This window comes from Enoplosus armatus, chromosome 3, assembly GCF_043641665.1.
Source record: "Enoplosus armatus isolate fEnoArm2 chromosome 3, fEnoArm2.hap1, whole genome shotgun sequence".
Classification (NCBI taxonomy): Eukaryota; Metazoa; Chordata; class Actinopteri; order Centrarchiformes; family Enoplosidae; genus Enoplosus; species Enoplosus armatus.
Genome location: NC_092182.1, coordinates 2,383,237 through 2,403,282, shown reverse-complemented (window position 1 = coordinate 2,403,282; position 20,046 = coordinate 2,383,237). Strand labels below are relative to the sequence as shown.

At 40.8% G+C, this 20,046-nt stretch overlaps 2 protein-coding genes across 3 annotated transcripts; both read left to right on the top strand.

Annotated features, from left to right (window-relative positions):
- The first annotated feature begins 1,167 nt into the window (after positions 1 to 1,167).
- chia.1 (chitinase, acidic.1) lies at positions 1,168 to 7,837 on the top strand. The gene is made up of 11 exons (XM_070903494.1): positions 1,168 to 1,186; positions 1,678 to 1,707; positions 1,833 to 2,037; positions 3,765 to 3,821; positions 3,959 to 4,124; positions 5,577 to 5,701; positions 6,043 to 6,166; positions 6,690 to 6,872; positions 7,087 to 7,203; positions 7,332 to 7,458; positions 7,629 to 7,837. The coding sequence occupies exons 1-11, from the start codon at positions 1,168 to 1,170 to the stop codon at positions 7,835 to 7,837; spliced, it is 1,362 nt and encodes a 453-aa protein (XP_070759595.1).
- Positions 7,838 to 14,598: 6,761 nt separating this feature from the next.
- Positions 14,599 to 17,802, top strand: LOC139283273 (acidic mammalian chitinase-like). Of its 2 annotated transcripts, XM_070903259.1 has the most exons (12): positions 14,599 to 14,623; positions 14,755 to 14,781; positions 14,902 to 15,106; positions 15,302 to 15,358; positions 15,540 to 15,705; positions 15,794 to 15,918; positions 16,015 to 16,138; positions 16,685 to 16,867; positions 16,958 to 17,074; positions 17,185 to 17,317; positions 17,492 to 17,530; positions 17,579 to 17,802. In XM_070903259.1, exons 1-12 carry the CDS (start codon positions 14,599 to 14,601, stop codon positions 17,800 to 17,802), a joined length of 1,425 nt encoding a protein of 474 aa, XP_070759360.1. The 2 variants fall into 2 exon arrangements, with proteins under 2 accessions (XP_070759360.1, XP_070759359.1); XM_070903258.1 differs by having other exon boundaries at positions 17,492 to 17,802.
- Positions 17,803 to 20,046: the final 2,244 nt, after the last annotated feature.

The window sequence follows — 20,046 nt, the reverse complement described above, 5'->3', positions numbered from 1 at the left end:
AATATAAAGATTAATAAAACTGCCCAAAATGAAAAGGGTTCATCCTGTGCAGAGCGTGAATGCTATTAGATGAAACATGTCGGTACCGCTATTAGAAGATTCATCTGCAAGTGAACCATAAATACACACTGCAAATTTGAAAGAAATGAGGCAGCCAGTCAAAGTCGTTGTCATGGTAACGTTTTGTAACGTTTGACCTGATGGTGGTGTTAGATGACCATGACTACCCACAAACAAACAGCATATGTGATGGCAAATATTACCTGTAGTTCCAGACTACGTGCTAATTCTAAGCAGGTTCTGAAGATATTATGTTCAGACTAGAAAAGTGACAAAATATATATTGTATATGTTCGGTCCTGACCCGAGGTTGGTATTCACCAGGAAAACAAAACCCGATTTTTCAGCAGGAAGCTGCAAGCTCAATTTCAGGGTTCGGGTACGTTTAGGCTGTCTTATCACTTACCACCCCTATTATTAATTCACGCAGGTGCACACTGATTTCACTCATCGGTACAGTATCTGTGAAAATAGTAAAACTGATAGCTCGTATCACTGGCTCACTCATTTCGTTCTTTTAACGGCTTACCTGGAAGTGGGGTTATAAGGCACGTCAGCCGGACTCCCACCACCCAGAGCCCTTATCAGCTGCACTTTGACACCAGCTATTAGTCATTAATGAGTAAAATATAAATCTGACCCAACTCCACCGAGCTCTGGACTCTGCTTCTGTTCCTCTTGAAGAAAGGTAACGAGACGGTGTCGTGTATACAACTTTCAGCATTTAGCTGCGAGTTGCTTCGTGTGCAAATATTTGATTTTAAAAAGGGGGAACAGTGGTTACATTACATTGTGCTACGATTATGAGTAAACGGGAGTTGTTTCTATCATTGATTGACTTAGGGATTATTGTTTTGAACAATCAATAAATTGCTTATAAATAAAATGTCCAAGAAATGTCCATCGAAAGACGGAGAAAAGAAAGAAAAAGAGAAAAAAACCTAAAGCCATTTAATCTTCTATAATATGAAATGCAAATGGAAATAGCAAAGCTGCCATCACTTAACATACTAACTGTTGTGTCGTCATCATGTCATGTGAATGTTTTATCATCATTCAGAGGTTCACTGCTGCTATAGGAAATTGGTTTGGTCTCCTGAGAGCACGATGGCAAAACTCCTCACAGGTAAATAACATCCACTCGTTCCATTTATGTATTTTTTTAAATTCAAATTAAATTTGTTTAATTCGTGCATTTGAATTCGCCCGTGCATTCATTCGGTGATTCATTCATTCATTCAGTCAATGCACAGCTGAGGCAGCATTCAGCACCACTGCAGAACATGTCATCAGTCAGCTTCGTATCATATTCTGGAACCATTATTAATCTTATTTATCTCGTGTTTTACATATTTCAAATGTGTTCAGGTTTGCCCTTGTGTCTCATTTAGGATTATCCTACATTGAAATCTTGCACATATTTGTTATTGAGAAATACAATTGCTCAAATGGGGAATATAACATAATTAGTTTATACTTCTGCACCCTCGATGAAAAGGATGTTGTACTAATCGGAGGTTGTCCATTCTATGTTTTTGTATTTACTCTATACATTGCATGTCTATATACCAATGTCTCTCCTCTCTTCCTGTTTTGTCTGGGTTTTTTTTATTGTAGCTCTGGGCGTTCTGCTCGTTCTGCACATCGGTAAGCGTTCGTTTTGTAGGACAACAGGCATCGGCTCGCCTCCACACTTAACTATGAATACATTTTCAGTACGAATGCTGGTGCGCTTAAAGCCTCCTCGCTGATGTCCTGCTGTCTTCCCTCAGCCTCATCCAGTAAACTGGTGTGCCACATGACCAACTGGGCCCAGTACAGGCCCAGCAGTGCCAAATTCACCGCAGACAACATCGATCCCTTCCTGTGCACGCACGTCATCTACGCTCTGGCCACCATCAACAGCTTCAACCAGATCAGCCCCATCGAGTGGAACGATGAGCAGCAGTTCAGCAGGCTCAACAGCCTCAGGAGTGTGTGAGTGAGCACACTCTGTACAGTTAAGCCAGTATGGACAACAAGGCCAACGTGGACGCAATAATGTCAGGTCAAGTCGTCACGTAAAATGTCGCATTCATTTACCTTCCATTTTTAACATCATGGAGGCATCTATCAGCTGATTATATAGAAATAATGATACTTTTCCAATTCAATGAATGCATTTTTACATTCATTACAAAAAGAAATCTCTCCCGACTCCTTCTTCTTAATCATTTTCTCAACTTCAGAACTGGGACTCAAACTCCTATAATTTAGACCATTTAGGCCAAGAATAACATTAATATTACACTGCCTGTATCTAGGAACCCTCACCATATCAGCTATGTCTTATAATGAATAAAGGGCCAAGAACAACTCGGTCAAAGTAAATATATTGATCACATGACACAGTAGATAAAACATGTGTTATTACTTTATGAGCTGAAGTATATTGAGCGCTTGGGACAACAAGTTACACTCCTGATTTGATGTTTGAAGTCTGACCTGTTTTCAAGTTGAACTTCAAATTCAAGTTCAAATGTATCTGTAGTTCACATTTCATACGAATGTATCTCAAAGGCCTTTCCGCACTAGCAGATGTTCATTATTTAAATGTTCTGTGGGAACTGTTAAAAAGGGCTGTGCTAAGTGTAGAGACACTGTCCATCTCTGCGAGGACAAACACTAAAAGCTGACTTGTGTTCCCAACAGGAGTGAGACCTTTTCTGTGCCTAGCACCAAATGATTTGAGTGGTCTAACAGGCTAACAAGCTAACAAGCATGTGAGATTAGAACCCTGGAGCAAGGTCATTTACAAAAGGCTTGCATAATGTGACGGGCAGCCAGTGGAGACACTCTAAGACTGCAATAATACAGTCATATATATTTTGTTTGAGTTGTAACTCAGACAGCTGCAATCTCCTCATGGTTGTTCAGAAAAGAAAGCATTAGAGTAATCTGATCAGTTGGTAATAAAGGTAAATACTTCATAAACCGAAGAATCTAAAATGACCTTTGGATATCAGAATCAGAATCAGAAATACTTTATTGGGGGGAAATTGTACAATATGTTTTCAGGTGAAGAACATTTATCCATCATCTAACCAAATAGTGGCGACATTTATATTGACATATATAAAGATGGATGAACTGAATACACAATGAACCAATAGGGTAGTTTAGTAAGAAGGGATGTCACTGTGATATGTACAAAATGAGTCAAAGTAAACCTATACACAAAATGTACTGTACTAGTGAATGCAGTTATAATTTGTCAGTAATGTAACTATGATATGTACAGTAGTAAATACAGTAGAATGAGTCTAGCTATGTTGTGTACAGTATAAATAACAAGCACGGTTGTGATATGTAATGAAAGAAGCTGTTATTTACAGGTGAATATGGTTAAATATTAATATATAGAGCTAAGGGTTGTCGGAATCAGAAGTTTCTTTATTTCTTCACAGCCCCCAGGAGGAGTGTCTGCAACAGAGAAGAGTCTTAACTTTGGGCTTTTAGGTCTTAGAGCTATAGTAAGACCTCAGGCCCATCACTATTTATCTGTAATAAAACAGCCAACAAGAAGTTTAAAACTTCCAGGCCAGTGGGTTAAGTGGTGAAATATAGAGTTATGTCATCAGCATAAGTTTGACTGTGGATTTTGTGTTGTTTAATGATGTGATGGTTACATTTAAGGTTATGTTTGTGTCTCTCGCTGCTATTAGCAATCCTGAACTGAAGACTCTGCTGTCTGTTGGAGGCACAAACAATGGACTGAGCCCGTAAGTACAAATATCGCCCCAGTTCTCACTGTCTTCCACACACATCCTCAATATCCTTGACACACTCAGTGGTCAGAAACCTACCTCTGCCACTGTATTACCAGAATACACAGGATTTTTTTAATACATCCCACCAGATTCATCGCCATGGTTGCCAAGCCTGAGACTCGCGCAGCCTTCATCAGGTCGGCCATCAGCTTCCTGCGCACCCATAACTTTGACGGGCTGAACCTGGCCTGGGAATATCCTGGACACAACGGCAGCCCACAGGAGGACAAGACGAGGTTCACTCTGCTGGTCACGGTTAGCATGGACCTAATGTTTCAATAATAGCTACTGTAAATTAGAGGTGTATCCATCCCAGTGTTTCCTCTGCCATTCAGTAGGTGTTGTGCATCTCAACCAGCCTAAAAGCCATTAGTGTCAAACCTTTATCTGTAGCATTTTCTAAATTATTCTCATGGCATAATGTTTTGTTTGTGAAACAATGAGGCAATCGTTGACGTTCATCTAACTTTCAGTCTATTTATCTCAGCTTTAAAGGTTCCATATTATGCTCATTTCAGCTCTATATTTTTATTCTAGGATTCCACTAGAGCAGCTTTGCATGATTCACAGTTCAAAAAAAGTCTGAAACAAGCTGTTTTAAACAAACTGAACAACCTCCAGAAACTTGAAGAGTCGTCCTGAGCAGAGCGCTCCAATAACTTAGACAGACTGAGCGGGTGGATGAGCGTCCCTGTACTTGGTGGGTGGTGCTGTACCTGGATCAAATCTCCTGCTGGGGGCGTGGCTGAGTGCGGGATTGTATAGTTGTGACATCACAACCTTATGGAAGTCCTGGCGGCTTGTTTAATTGCCCTGTTTCTGAATATGGGCTGTGTGCATTTCTCGGTGGACTGAGCGTTTTGAGACTTTCCCAGTATTTATACAGCACCTAGAGCTGCTTTGTAATCAAACAAGACATGGACATCTCACTTTCTACAATATGGGACATTTGAAGACCCCTCACTATATTTTAAAACCTTCAGCTCAATGAGGCAGCATTATTATTACAGCATTATCTAGAATAATAGAAATGTGTGACAAACTAATGAACAAATAAACAAGATATGCTGGTGACCCTGTGGGGTTGTACTTGAGCTAAATGCTAATAATAGCTAACATGCGCACATTGACAGCTAATATCAGCTGACATGCTCACAGTGACAGGTATAATGTTTTCCATGTTCATCATCTTCGCGTAGCATGTTAGCATTCTAACATTTGCTAATTAGCACTAAACAAGCTGATGGGAATGTGATCAGTTTTGCAGGAATCTGGACAAATAACAATTTTTAACTGATGATGGCGCTCGATGAAAAGTCAGGAGGTCGCCAAAGCTATTACAATTAATTCTCGTGGTGGAGAGCGCTGGAGGATCATCAACGTCAGCCAGATTCATCCACCAGAGAAACATGAATGTCCATCCAAAATTTGGTGCCAATCCATTTAGTACATAATGAAATACTGTATTTCACCCGCTGGTGGCCCTAGATGGAAAGTCAGAAGATCATCAAATTAATTAGGGTTCATCCTCAGGGCATGTCATGGCAATCCATCCAAAAGATGTTGAGATATTTCAGTCCGGACCAAAATGGAGGCCTGACCAACTGACATTGCCATCCATAGAGCCACACTGCTAGCATGGCTAAAATCACGGTACACATTATGAAATACTTGAGTTGAAAATACTTTTGTTGGTTCTGCCTACAGGAGCTGTCCAAGGCCTTTGAGGAGGATGCCAGAGAAAACAGGAAAACTCAGCTGCTGTTGTCAGCCAACGTTGCTTCTTTCCGTCCCACCATCGACAGAGCCTACGAAGTCAACAAGATTGCACCGTAAGTTTGATTTCACTGGACTCAATGTACGTGTAAGTATCAGGAGTGAAACACACGCATCGTATGACACCCAGCCCTACTTACTGTGAGTGACAGATAGGGGTGTCAGTATCTTGCTCAACGACGTCTGGTAGGAAATATGAACATGAGGCCGGCATTCACTGATGGGACTTTTGAAAGATCACTGCACATTTCTCAACCAATGTGCCTCTTATTGTCGAGTTAGAAATCATTTTACCTTTATTGTTAAACCAAGTAGTTTGCGTGTGCTGTATACTGTATCCTTCACCAATGGTGAAATGTCCTCTATTGCTGATCTCAATAAACATTTTAATCAACAGTCACCTTGACTTCATCAACGTCATGACCTATGACTTCCATGGACACTGGGAGGCATCTACTGGACACAACAGCCCACTGTACGGCAGCTCTGTGGACTCGAGCTCACACGCTCATCACAATATCGTAAGACACACACACACAAACACACACAAAAGACGGACAGACTACACACATTTTGACACTGTGTGTTAGTTTGACTGTATATTTATTGTCGAATTTATCTCACTTTATCTCACTGAAGAGGTCAACGGGAGACTAGAGGGTCTCACAAAAACCTGGGACAATGAGCCATGATGTAATAATGAATATAGATACTGTATACATACGTTTTTGTGAGCAAATACTTGTCTACTTAAAGATCCCTCACCGAGTGACATTAGCATTCATCTGGATTCATGTTTCTATCCAGCATTTGGATATAAGTCCAGTGTTCACTCCCCTCTTAGCTCTGGTTTGGTCTCCAACTCCAACTTTTCTCGCTGCTGGACCTTTAAACCCAAACAATGAGCTGAGTGCTGCAGAGTCGGCTGTTGATTGACAGTTGAATCTGCAGCACTGGCAAACCTTTTACATTACAGGGAGGCATCTGATTCAATGTCAACAATATTAGATTTATGCTGTAACATTTATCTCCTTATCTTGTTAGAACTCTTCTGTATCCCACTGGCTGGCTCTGGGAGCACCCGCTGAGAAGCTGCTGCTGGGTTTCTCCACCTACGGACGAACCTACACCCTTAGCAGCGGAGCTACCGGCCTGGGAGCACCAGCTAATGGCCCTGCAGAAGCCGGACCCTACACTCGCACTGCCGGCTTCTGGGCCTATTATGAGGTACGGCACGTTCATATAATTCCGTAGTTGAGTTTGCACTTAAAGTCAATATTTGCCCAATAATGGCCACTGCATCACCAAAATTAGAGATGTAAAACTAAGGGTTGACTTTTCCTTTAAGTATTTATATCAGTAAATGTGGTAAACTTAAAGTTGGAGTATCTCCATCCCAAGCCCTGTGTTGTCTGATGTAACTCTGTTTCTGTGTCATCAGATCTGTAACTTCATCCCCAGTGCTACTGTTGAATGGATCTCTGAACAAGAGGTTCCTTATGCCACCTATGGCAGCTCCTGGGTGGGCTATGATGACATGCGCAGCTATTCTTCCAAGGTAACCCAGAGCACCATTGCTACCTCCACTTTTTTCTACCTAGAGTTTTCATTTATAGTATTTTTAGTTCCTATTCGTCCATTCAAGGTTATTTAATCATCTTTGTTACTGATGTGGTCGTCCTGTAGGTCCAGTGGATGACTGCCAACAACCTGGGAGGTGCTCATGTGTGGACTCTGGACATGGATGACTTTGGTGGATCCTTCTGTGCAGCTGGAACTTATCCTCTCGTCAACCACCTCAGGATGTCAATGGGTAAATACCGTGGTTCAGTTAACCTACAACGCCATCTCCGCTCACTGTGATGGCCTTTACTGTATTTCCTGTATTTGTGTTTCAGGTTGTAGTCAAGTGTCAGAAAAGGTTGGTTGAGGCTCCTGGTCATTCTATTCATAACATTTCTATCTCCATGTCTGATTCTGCAGGATTCCCCCCAAAGCCCACCACCACCCCAGCCCCCACTACCACCAGGGACCCCATTGCCAACTTCTGCCGTGGCCGCCCCAATGGCCTGTATGAGAACACAGCTGATAAGAGCACCTACTTCCAGTGCTTCCAGGGAAACACCTACCTGCACCGCTGCCAGCCTGGCCTCATCTACTGGGACTCCTGCAAGTGCTGCAACTGGCCCTGAGCCAGAAAGACCTGAACTACAAACACACAGTCCATGAATATGAGTGAACAGTGAGTGAATGGTGCTGGCTTACAACTGGAACCCAAAGTAAACCAATGGGAAAATTGCTCAAAATCAAAATAAACAAAACCTTTTCATTACATGACCTGAGAGAGACTTTACTTGTACCTTTTTTGTTTTAGACGAAAAGTGAACCTTTTCTCTTCATTTTATATATATATTCTGAACGTCAATTGCACAATTAAACCTATTTTACACTCTGCTTCTCTACATGAATTCTCAATGTAACCACTCCAGTTTCATGTGAAGGTTGCTGGTCTGTTTCCAGCATTTGTATCCAACTCCACAATAACACATCATTGTGACAGGAGCGTAGCGTTAGTTTAGGCAGAGCACTGAAGTTGCTTCATTCATGCATCACAATCAGTGGCTCATTCGTTGTGTGGCTACATAATTGTAATATATAATTATTGCTATATATAATTCTATATAATTGTATAATTTCCCCCCGGGGATCAATAAAGTATTTCTGATTCTGATTCTGATCAGCTGACTAGTAATGTCCAATGATATTCATGCGGGTGTGTGGACATTATAACCTGACACTTCTCATTATAGCCCCGACCTTGTCATTTCAAGTGTTTTGTATCCAGATAAAATCCAGATGCAATTTAACCCTTTCATGCATGAATTATGACAGCCTCAGTCAGGATTTTTTTCCTAAGTGTTTTTATTTCTCTTTAGGCATGAAAAAAACAATTTAACTTCATTTTTTTCAAACGCTCATTTTTCAAAGTTCTTCACATGTCCACTCGCGTGGACAGCATGCGTTTGAGTTTTCAACTGAAGAAATATGTATTTAACACACCAATTAATAAAATGGAAATTTTAACAATTGTATTACTCCTTAGTTGTTACTTGATGTTACCAAATTTTATTTACCTGCAAGGGTCTCCTACTATAGAAGGATTGGCAAGTTATTCCTGAGCTGCTCAGCATTTCTGGCCTTCCGCTGGCCATCTTGGTTTTGAGACATTTGTGTTGCGCTTACAATGGCTGGCCAGTGAGTGGCAGTGTATGGGATGACGCACTAGCGTCCACTGTGGTGGTTGATGTGCAACTATACCATTAAAACCCATGCATATACAAGAAAACAGCTTTTGAATAGCTGTCCACTGTAGTGACCACTATGCGTGAAAGGGTTAATATAATATATAATTGTTTACACTTAGATGAATATGCATGTAATGCAAATAAGAGGCGGCACTACTCTAGTCCAGACGGTGGTGGTGGTGATGTAGCTGAACATGTTTGGTAACTGCAATAAAAACACCAGAAAAAGAACAATTTCTGCACTTTGGCTGTTTAGTTGCGACAAATAACAGTTTGCAATAATAGCCAGCAACATAAACAACAACTATCCGTTAACTAGTACAAACACGTGGATGAATTGGGGCCTACTCATGAGCTACGAGCAAGACAAACTGTTTTATAGTCTCTCATTCATGCCCACACAGATCACTCAGTGCAGCGCCTGAATTGGACCAAAAAAGGTGCCAGTACCCTAATTCAGCAGTTGCATTACAGGATCATCGCATGTGTCTCGGATACATTTATACGCATATCTTGGTACTATATCCCACTTCAAATGTATTGTTGTATGCATTTCATTATACACGACATACATTTCCAGTTTGTACACAAATATTGCATATATGCTGGAATAAAACCAACTGAAAATACGTCTGTTGACCTACAGATTACACTGGATAATGAGAAGGAATACAAAAGGCAAGTCGATGATGTGTGGTCCAGACTGCATGATGCAGTCACATCAAACGGCACCTTGAAGTACAGTGCGTCAAATCAACATAAATTGAGAATAACTGACAAAACTTCCTTTACCTTCTGGTAAATCGACATTTCCCCCTTGCAATAATGGTGTATACACAGCATGACAGAACAAAGAGGGTGAAAAGAGAGAGCATGAGAACAGTGTTTCACTTGCTTACATTGCTGCATTGGCTCAGGCCTGAAAACATGCAGGCCTTCAGTGCATTTTAATAAGGACATTTTCACCGCTGGTTTTTTCAGCATTAGGCTAGCTATGTGTTTACACAGAGACGCAGTTACACAGTTATATACATCTCATTCCTCACGCCTAACCCTAACCAACCAAACCAACCAACAGTAGCCAATCAGAGGCAGAGTCAGGGCGGGTCTTCGCGGAATGCCGGTGGGGAAACAAATCAAGCGTTGCGTGAGTGTCTAGGGTGCGTACGTAGCACATAATCACACATCACCAGGAGGTGGCGGTACGCAAGAAGAAGTAAGGGTACTACTGTGGACAAAACAGCTGTTAATCTCAGTCTTTTTTCAGCGCTGTTATCACAGGGGACAGACAGGACAGGCTCTGTAAGCCACTTCCTCAGAGTTCATGTTCATATATTTGCTTATCAATGGGGATTAGCTCTCCCAGCAGAATCCCACGTGCTTTTCAGATGCCCCCTCAAAGGGCAGAGCCTTTCCCACCAAATCCAACTGTACAACAATGTGCTATTAATGGTAAATTATGTGTTAAGACGCCAATTCTTGCAAGGTCATCCACTCACGTGCTACACTCAACACCACACCTGCAAGTGGAATGAATTCATCATTCAATCTGGCTCACGCCCTGCTGACCATCACTGGTTTCATTACAAAGCTCATTGAAAAATGTATGATAACACGTCACAATAAGGCGAGTTAGTTACTAAGGAACGAGAGAGAAACGTATCAGGATCCTGAATAACTCCGAACTAAGGACTATATGGTAGATAATGACGAGTTACTAGAGAACAGACTGGGAGATACTATATCAATTAATCATTAGGTATTGATTGGTTCATAAGCGTCCGTGAATCAGAATAACAAACACTTTCATGCATTAATTGTTCCTGATTAGCTCTGAACTCGTAGCCACTCATTCGTTACTAATTACTCACTTACTTAATAATTAGTTGTTACTCTGTTTGTGCGCCCCCAAGTAAAATGGTACATCACACTGAGTAGTTACAATTAGTCCTTTGTTACTTTGTGATTATATGACCATCAATTTAAGGAAGTTTTGATTGGATTTTAAAACTATAAAAACTACAAAAGTATTAAAGTCCAATGAAAACCATAAAGTAAAGAAGGTTTGTAAAGAGTACAATCAAACTCAGTTGTAACAACCTTTTTTAAGATATGTGCTATGTGTAAAGTGTTGGTTGAACAAAGACAGTTACATGCGTTAATGGTGCAATAATAAAGTTTTGCCACAAAATGACCATGCTGCACATGATGTGACTGTGGATTGGGATACCGGTTAGTATGACTCCGCTCATCATTCTGGTGAGGCCTGCATGAGCTCTTCAGATTTTTTCTGTTGATTCCTTCTATGGTAGGGGGGGGTGTGTGAAGGTGTTTTAGTAGTCTGCTTTCAGTGCATGACTCAGTTAACACGGCAGAGACTTTGCGAAAGCTGTCGAGGGTAATATTCTCCCCAACGTCTGCATCCTTTACAAACTGCTGCTTGTTTACTCACATACTGTACACATACCCAATAAAATGCTTGATGTCATCAAATTTCCCAGCATACAGGTCTCTCAGAAAGATCATTTCATTCATTCATTGATCGTTTATCTCTCTTTATCCTAAGTGTCATATGGATTTGAAAAGAAGCAGGCAGTGAGTATAGTGGTACAATAAGCCATTTTCAAAACTGATTCAGGATTTCTTTCCTTAGAGATGATGTTTTTTTTTTTTGTTTTACACCACGAGCATTTCTTGCCTCCCAATAGTTTCCATTCAGGTTGATGCTGACCATGGACATTTAACAACGACAGCTATATAATATCCATAATCCTAATCACTATCATGGTTACACAGTGCTCAGTAAGTAGTCAGTAGTTACTGACCTGATCAGACCATCAGCTTTCAAACATCAAACATGAACAGGGAGCAGTTGTGCCACTTTAAACAGCCGTGGTTTATGAGTGTTTATGAGGCAGGAACTGCTTCTGCAGCAGCAGTGATAAGACGGGATCTTTTCTTCTCCCTTAAATGAACGGACTTCCGTGACTTTGGTGGCTGTTCGTTATGAAACAGCGTTGAAGAATGCAAAACCATGTCATGTAGACTACAGTGTCACTCCAAACATACACAAATGTCAGTTACATAACTACTGTATGTTATCAATAGAAAGATTAATCATTTATTTATGCTCCAATGTGTTATCACAGCAATATTTACTAATAAGGAGTTTTCTTAATGGTTACGTTCAATGTTCTTCAGCTTCTAAAAGAGAGAGATAAAGTAATCTAGATGTTAGCTCCAAACCTTACACTTTACACTTACAGCAACTTTGTGTACAATGGAATGGTATGCATGGAGCAATTAGAGCCAGAGATCATTAATCAAATTATCTACATGTCCTTGGACAGTTCAGTTTCCATTAATGTACTAGGGAGAGGGAGAAGAGCTGCCAGTGGAAAGCTGCATCAAATAATAGCTCACAAATTTGAGAAAAATCTGCCTATTCACTTTCTTTTGTAAATGTTAGTCTCCTAACTGTGTGTAAAATGCAAAGCTACTGTAGAGACATGAGGTGGTTACAACAACGAGCCTGGCTCTGTCCAACGTGAAGAGAGAAACCTGCGCCTCTAAATCTCACTAATTACCACTTTCCTATCTCGTTTGGTAATGGTAAATGGTTTATGGTCTTCACTTATATAGCGCTTTTCAACCTTGACGGTTCCCAAAGTGCTTTACATATCAGGTCACATTCACCCATTCACTCACACATTCACACAAACGATGGCTGCCATGCAGAGTGCTGGTCTCCATCTGGGGCAACTTAGGGTTCAGTGTCTTGCGCCACCATGCCGCCCAGTATACATGGACGTGAACAGAAACGTATGTACAGTGACTGAAACAAAATGCCACACTGCAAGTCTAGCAACCCGTCCTATAGCCAGAGATGCTGTACAGAAATACTGTAAACTGTAGCTTACAGTAGCTCTAACATGTTACTCATGTTATCTAAAATCACAGTTGTTCATATTTTTGAACTGGACAGAGCCAGAGAGTGTTTCTTTCTGCTTATCGTTTTGGTGTTACGGCCCTCCAACTTTAGCTCTAATAAACCAACTGTATGGTACCTTCCCGGTACCACACAGCAGACAGACACAGTCAGCATCTAGCTAGTGAACATAGTGGAGCATTTAGCATAGACAGGTATTTCCCTCAGGAGTTGGTGGAGACCAAAACAGAGCTACTTGCTTTCATCAGGTGGACAGGAACACGACTCCAAAAAAACTCAAATGTGTAAGTAATGCGTAAGTTGGCAAATTCCGCTGCCTCCAAGTGGCCAAAAGTTCCATTAATAGCAATATTGCTTTAGGAATGGTTTCAAAAAGGTGCTCATTGCATTTTCGTTGTCTCCAACAGTATGAATGGACTGTTACGTGTCATGATACGTTCTGTGTAATATATATTTTCTTGACCCCAGCATGATGTAAAAGCTAATTTGATGACATGTACCAGCCCTGTCTTACATGAAACAGTATTAGTGGTCTACAGAGCGTTTTACACATGTCTCAATAATCTATGACATATGGTTCAGAGGCAGTCTTTGCTACTGCACATAAACAACTGCATCCACTCTTTGTGACCATCAGTGAAGAACAGTAGCGCATGAACGTGCAGTAGGACTACGTCTTGGATCATTTGAAACAAAGTCATTGTGAGATGACAATGTCCTTGGACAGCTGAAGGACATTGCTGAGGGTGCAGGTTTTCTCTTCGAGTAAACAGCACTGACCAGCTTGAGTCAACGCCATGTCATGAACTAAATTGAGTCCCATATCTTGTACAGAAATATGCTGGTTTCTTCCACTGTCTCTATACCATATACTATAGCTTATCGTCGTCGGTCAGTTCAGGTCTGATGTTGCTTATCTTATCCCTCTCTGTACCTGCAATATACTGAACATATCATTATGTCCCACCTCCTTTTCATGATATGTGAGGAGGACTTATATCCTGCACCTCCACATGGGTGTGATGTATATAAGAAGCTGGAAAACTCCAACACTTTGGTTCCTTCTGAGATCCCAAGGTAAGCTTGCACTGGGAGTCTCTCAGCAGTATCACTTCTTCACTTTTCTTCTTTTGTGTTTCCAAGAGCTACTTCAGAGAAGGCTGTAGCGATGTATCTCTAGTTCAGTATGATTCAGTTTCCTTATACAGTAGGCTGTGCTTACAGGGAAAGAACACTGAAAGTCCACAAACTGAAGTTCAATCCAAGATATTAATCACTGAGACATTTCTTTGGTAAAATGATGTTTCGGCACAGGTGTAATTTATGTTATTGCTGCTATTATGACTTGCTGACACCATGTTGAACAGTTATTAGTTACATTCATGGAGGAAATCTCTAAGGTAACTAATGTAACTGTAATTGATATTGTTTGGTTCAAATAAGAACAAAAAGCTCTAAAGATTCAAGAGAAGTCAGATGGTTCACATTAGTGCAGTGTAAAGCACTTGACTACATTTTTTATAGGCCATACGCTTTGAGTACATAACAGTTACAGTAAAGTTATACATTAGAATCATCTTAATAATTCCAATGAATAAGCAATCATATTATATTCATTTTATTTTTCTTTATGTTTTTTCCTTGACAGATCTGTTTATTTAGACTAGAAAAAGTTGAAGTTGTGAGCTTTGAAATCAAGATGACCAAGCTCACTATTCTAGCAGGTAAGCAGTCATCAGCCCTCAGTGTTTTACATCATAATCATGCATTGATAACATGATACATTGTGCTTTATGCATTTATGCTATCATTCCGCAATGCAAAGCATTCATCTCTAATTTTGACCTCTCTTTAGGCTTGTGCCTGGTGATGTGCCAGCTGGGTAAGTCATGACATGGTCATGGTTGTACTGACACCGACTGTGCTATATGCCTTAAAGTATCTGAAAATAATAAAGATTATACGCAATACTGACCACACATTTGCTTTCACTAATCTCCAGCAACTGCCTCCCAGATGGTGTGTTACTTCACCAACTGGTCCCAATACAGACCTGGGACTGGGAAATACATGCCCCAAAATGTGGATCCATTCCTGTGCACCCATCTGATTTATGCTTTCTCCATCATCAACAACAATAACGAGTTGGTTACCTATGAATGGAATGACGAGACCTTGTACAAGACTTTCAATGGCCTGAAGAGCAAGTAAGTACTTGTCTTTATATTGTCCCCAGATACTGCAGCTTGGACTTAAATCTGTGTGTTCATGATCAAAATTCAAATGTGAAGTTTAGAAATCCCAGTTAAGGTATATACACACACTGTGTGTGATAAACAAGCCTTTGTCGACTTAAATATTCAGCATTATGCAAATCATCAAACCACATCCATGTTTTAAAGGAACCCCAGTCTGAAGACCTTACTGGCTGTTGGTGGATGGAACTTTGGCTCAACTCAGTGAGTACCTTCTTCATTAAATTTGTGCTTCAACACCCCAAATGTTGAATGTGGAATGAAAGCTTAGTTTACATCAGAAAAGGATGATATAAGCAAAAGATTTGTCAGACTCATGATCAATAGCTCTGATGCATTTCAGGATAATGTTAAATCCTATTTAATGTTAAACAAATTTCCCCAGGTTCTCCATCATGGTGTCCACTCCAGCTAACCGCCAAAAGTTCATCCAGTCTTCTATCAAATTCCTGAGGATTCATGGATTTGATGGTCTGGATCTGGACTGGGAGTACCCTGGATCTCGTGGAAGTCCCCCAGAGGACAAGAAGAGGTTCAGTCTGCTCTGCAAGGTGGGTCATAAGCTCTTGACCATAGGCAAGAGATATATTGTATCAATAACACTATATGTTGAGTCTTTTAAATTGTCTTGATTCGCAGGAACTTGTTGAAGCCTACGCAGCTGAGGCCAAGGCCACCGGCAAGCCTCAGCTCATGCTGACAGCCGCAGTGGCTGCTGGGAAGGGAACTATTGATGCTGGATATGAGATTGCCGAGATTGCCAAGTACTGCAGATATTTTTTGGAAATGCTGATATTTTAAATCAGTCTTTGTTTCAGATGATGGCTGGTCATTATTTTGTATTTTATATGTATTTCCAGGCATCTGGACTTTATCAATGTGATGACCTATGACTTCCATGGAACTTGGGAGCGATTCACTGGACACAACAGCCCACTGTACCGTGGCACACATGACAGTGGTGATCTCATCTACTTCAACACTGTAAGAAATGGAGTGGTGCCATGAAGCCTTTAACATTGATTAATTACGTTATTATAGCACAAATGACACAGGAATACGTAAACCATGTTGATCCAATCTTTAAAGGTCAGTTTACTGATTATGCGAAGTACGACTCAACTACAACTATCCTTTTAGGTATCAAGTCTTTGACTCTAGATAAACTAGGTGAAGCCTGTGTTAGTGGGTGCTCAGACCAAAATTACCCCTGCATTAGTTCAATGCAGGGTGCTGTTGTGGTGTGGGTGTTAAATTTTATGGCTTCTCAGGCACCAAAACATTGCACAGTGGTGTATAATACTCTGACACAGGAATTTACAACAAATGGGTGTGGAGTTTGACAAATGTGGGCATTTACCAGGCAGGGAGCATCTGATGTGAAAATACAATTGGTTGCATTATGGAAGTACAGCAACAAATCTCCTAGAATACCCCTTTGATTCCTGTAAAGCACTCTTTGTCAGTCGCTACTCTATGCATAAAGAACTCCAGGTGTTTCTATCCTTTATCCCTCCATTTCTATTTCAGGACTTTGCAATGAAATACTGGAGAGACAACGGCACCCCAGTGGAGAAGCTGAGGATGGGATTCGCTACTTATGGTCGTACCTTCCGTCTGGCATCATCAAACACTGGTGTTGGAGCCCCAACTACTGGCCCTGCCTCAGCTGGTCCATATACTCGTGAAGCTGGTTTCTGGTCCTATTATGAGGTAAAGTCTGAACAATAAATACATACTAACACAAGTAGAAGGGATGGACCATGGAACAATCAATGACATTTCTTACATATGGTATTTCAGATCTGCACCTTCCTGAAGGGCACCACCATTCAGTGGATTGATGACCAGAAAGTTCCCTATGCCAGCAAGAACAATGAGTGGGTGGGATTCGACACTAGGGAGAGCTATGAGATCAAGGTAGGTGGGACATCAATACACAGGACTACAGGTCTACATGTTGGAATTCAAGAGGTAGAACTTATTCTTCCTTTGTTTGTGGTTGACTCGTCTTCTTGTTCAATCCATAGATCCAATACATGAAAGACATGAAGTATGGCGGTGTCTTTGTGTGGGCCTTGGATCTGGATGACTTTACAGGAGAGTTCTGTGGAGAGGGAAGCCATCCTCTGCTGTCCCACCTGCGCAAACTCATCGATGTTGGTAAGTCTTGCATCTTTTTTAGGAGCCTGTATGTTTCCAGCTTGTCAAGTTAAGACAATAATAATGATGAGCAGGTTTTTTGGAACCAGAGTGGTACTCTTTATGCAAGCCACATGCTTCCAAAACTGACCTTTTGGTATAATGTCGTCTTTCTGTTTTGTCCACCTCTCACAGAGATGCCTCCACTTCCACTGACCACAACCAAGAAACCTGGTGTTACTACCACAACCTCCAAACCTGCAGTTACCACCGCTGCACCAGCCTCCACAACAACCCGCAAACCCGGTACCACCAATGCTCCGTCCACCACAACCACCGTCCCTATCCCTGGAAGCGACTTCTGCAAAGACAAGCCTGACGGCACATACGCGCACCCCGTTGACAAAAACAGCTTCTACTTGTGTGCAGGCGGACGAACCTATCTGAGGAAGTGTGGAGTCGGCACTGTCTTCGAAGACAGCTGCAAGTGCTGTGTGTGGCCCTAAGTGTTAGCCAGGGGAGGGCTGTCACTGACTGACATCTCAGTACTGACTCTACAAGCCAAAGATCTATAAGCCAAAGATCTATGTTTGTGCTGTTTGGCTATAAAAAACAATAACGTTGTAATGTCAGGAAAATTTGAATGTTCAATCAGAATTAAAGTATTGTGACAAATCAAACTCTAGTTTGACAAATTATTAAAAGCAATTGTTCTCACCTTACCCTACACATTTCTATATGTTTTAATTGAGAATTCTATCAATAGTACGGCAGCAATGCAGATCAACCAATCAAAAAGTTATCAACCGATATATCTTCACAAAAGCATTTGCAATTGGAAGCCCTCTTTAACGTACAGCATTCATACACATTCAAACTAATTTTTATTGAAGTAATTAGTTAACCAAGCTTATCACAGATCAACCTACCACGGGGACGGGCGTGCCCCTCAAGTCTGCAGAGGCCTTTGACACACAATAGTCCAGTGAGAAATTAAGAATAATGCATTAAAGACAAGATTAACAAAAATAAATGAGTAAATAACATAATATTAAAATAGAGAAGTGGTATGCTATTCCACTGGTTGACAGTGGTGGCGGTATAGTAAAGCAGCAAGAAACACAGCAACGTGCCAGCCAAAGCTGGCAAAGAAGAAGCAAGCATGAAGGTTAAAAAAGTGCACATTCCAAATGATTAAAAAATCCACTATGCAAAGGTTGAACTGAATGTCAACTGTGTTTGTTTACCGGGAAAACTCCTTTACATACAACAACACAAATTTGAATTTATATTTTAGTGGGGTTGATTTTAAAATATACTGTAATGCTGATCTGTATCATGTAGGCTTGGTTGAAATGTAGTGATAAAAATAACTTAGTAGAAATGTAAAGATTATTCATTCTCCCTCCACAAACCATGAGCTCATGTGATGGTAGATTTCCCCGAAGCTCTTAACTTCACTCTCCTATGGCATTGTCCTTTCATTTTCTGTGCTGCTTCATTTCCTGATGCCAGGAATTACTATAAAACACAATTTAAACAATAAACCACCATCACAGCAGAACTTTGCACTTTATCAACCATTAGGGTAGATATGGCATAGATTAGAGAGTCTCCAAAACTGGAAATAATGTTAATAGTATAATAGTACAATATCAATCACAGCATTGTTTTTATTTCTCCCTGAAGACCTTTGGATTTATATTCGGGCAAGTGATAGGGGTGTGTCAGCACCTCAGTATTGGTGTGGCATTGCGTGATGTTTGGACATGGACACAATATACAGTATCTCTGATGGTCGCCTGCCAAAATGTGTTACCTCGATTTCGGCAATCCCCGTCACGACATCACGCGTTGGCCTTTGGCACTTAATAAACAGCTTGGAACTAGAAATTGGGAGCAATAAAAACACCTTCAGATCACTGCTGCCATGTAGAGATTTTTGCTTCAAAGAACAACTTTACCACTTCGCTAATTGCTTTCTATCAATAATCCCCAACCGTTTAAGCTAAGACTATACGTTTGAGAGTAATATTCTCCATTTGAAAAATGTATTGTTCAATTGGTCAAAACATAATACATTTCCACATTGAATCATTAATTGACTACTAGGTCGTCACTAGCTGCTGCTTTTACCCATGTCATACCATTGTAAACTCAATATCTTAGGGCTTTATAGATTGTGAGGGTGTTCACATACCTCCTGTATGTTTGATTTTTTTTTAGCCTCTTTTTTTTTTTCGTGACCGCATCACACCACCCTGCATGTCCCAGAATAGCCAAGCCTGTTAGCTGAGGATCAATGTGGAGCAGGGAAAACAAGCCGCGGGAACATCTTGATGATCGATGGTCATGGCCGGTGTTCAACAAAGGAAAGAGATAAAGTAATCAAAGCTGTTAATCTTGTAACTAGAGCAGGAGAGTCTCAAGATAAACCAACTTCATAATGCATCTCAGTCTACCAAGCCCGCGTCTGTTTTGATTATTATTGTGTTGTCTGTCAAAACATATTGCGTGCCACATGGTGAATATTTTCTATTTTACTTCATCTCTCTCGTTTACTTTCATTTGAAATGTGACAAGTTGCCACTTTTTCATTTACTTGCTTATTAATCAATTTAGTCAATCTATTAACTTTGCACAACACTTGGTCAACTGTTGTTGAGTTGTTACAGTAAAATGCAAACGCGTTTTTTGGGAGTTAAGTGGTCAAATGTATAAAGATGTGTTGTTTCTGTTGTTCACCGGGA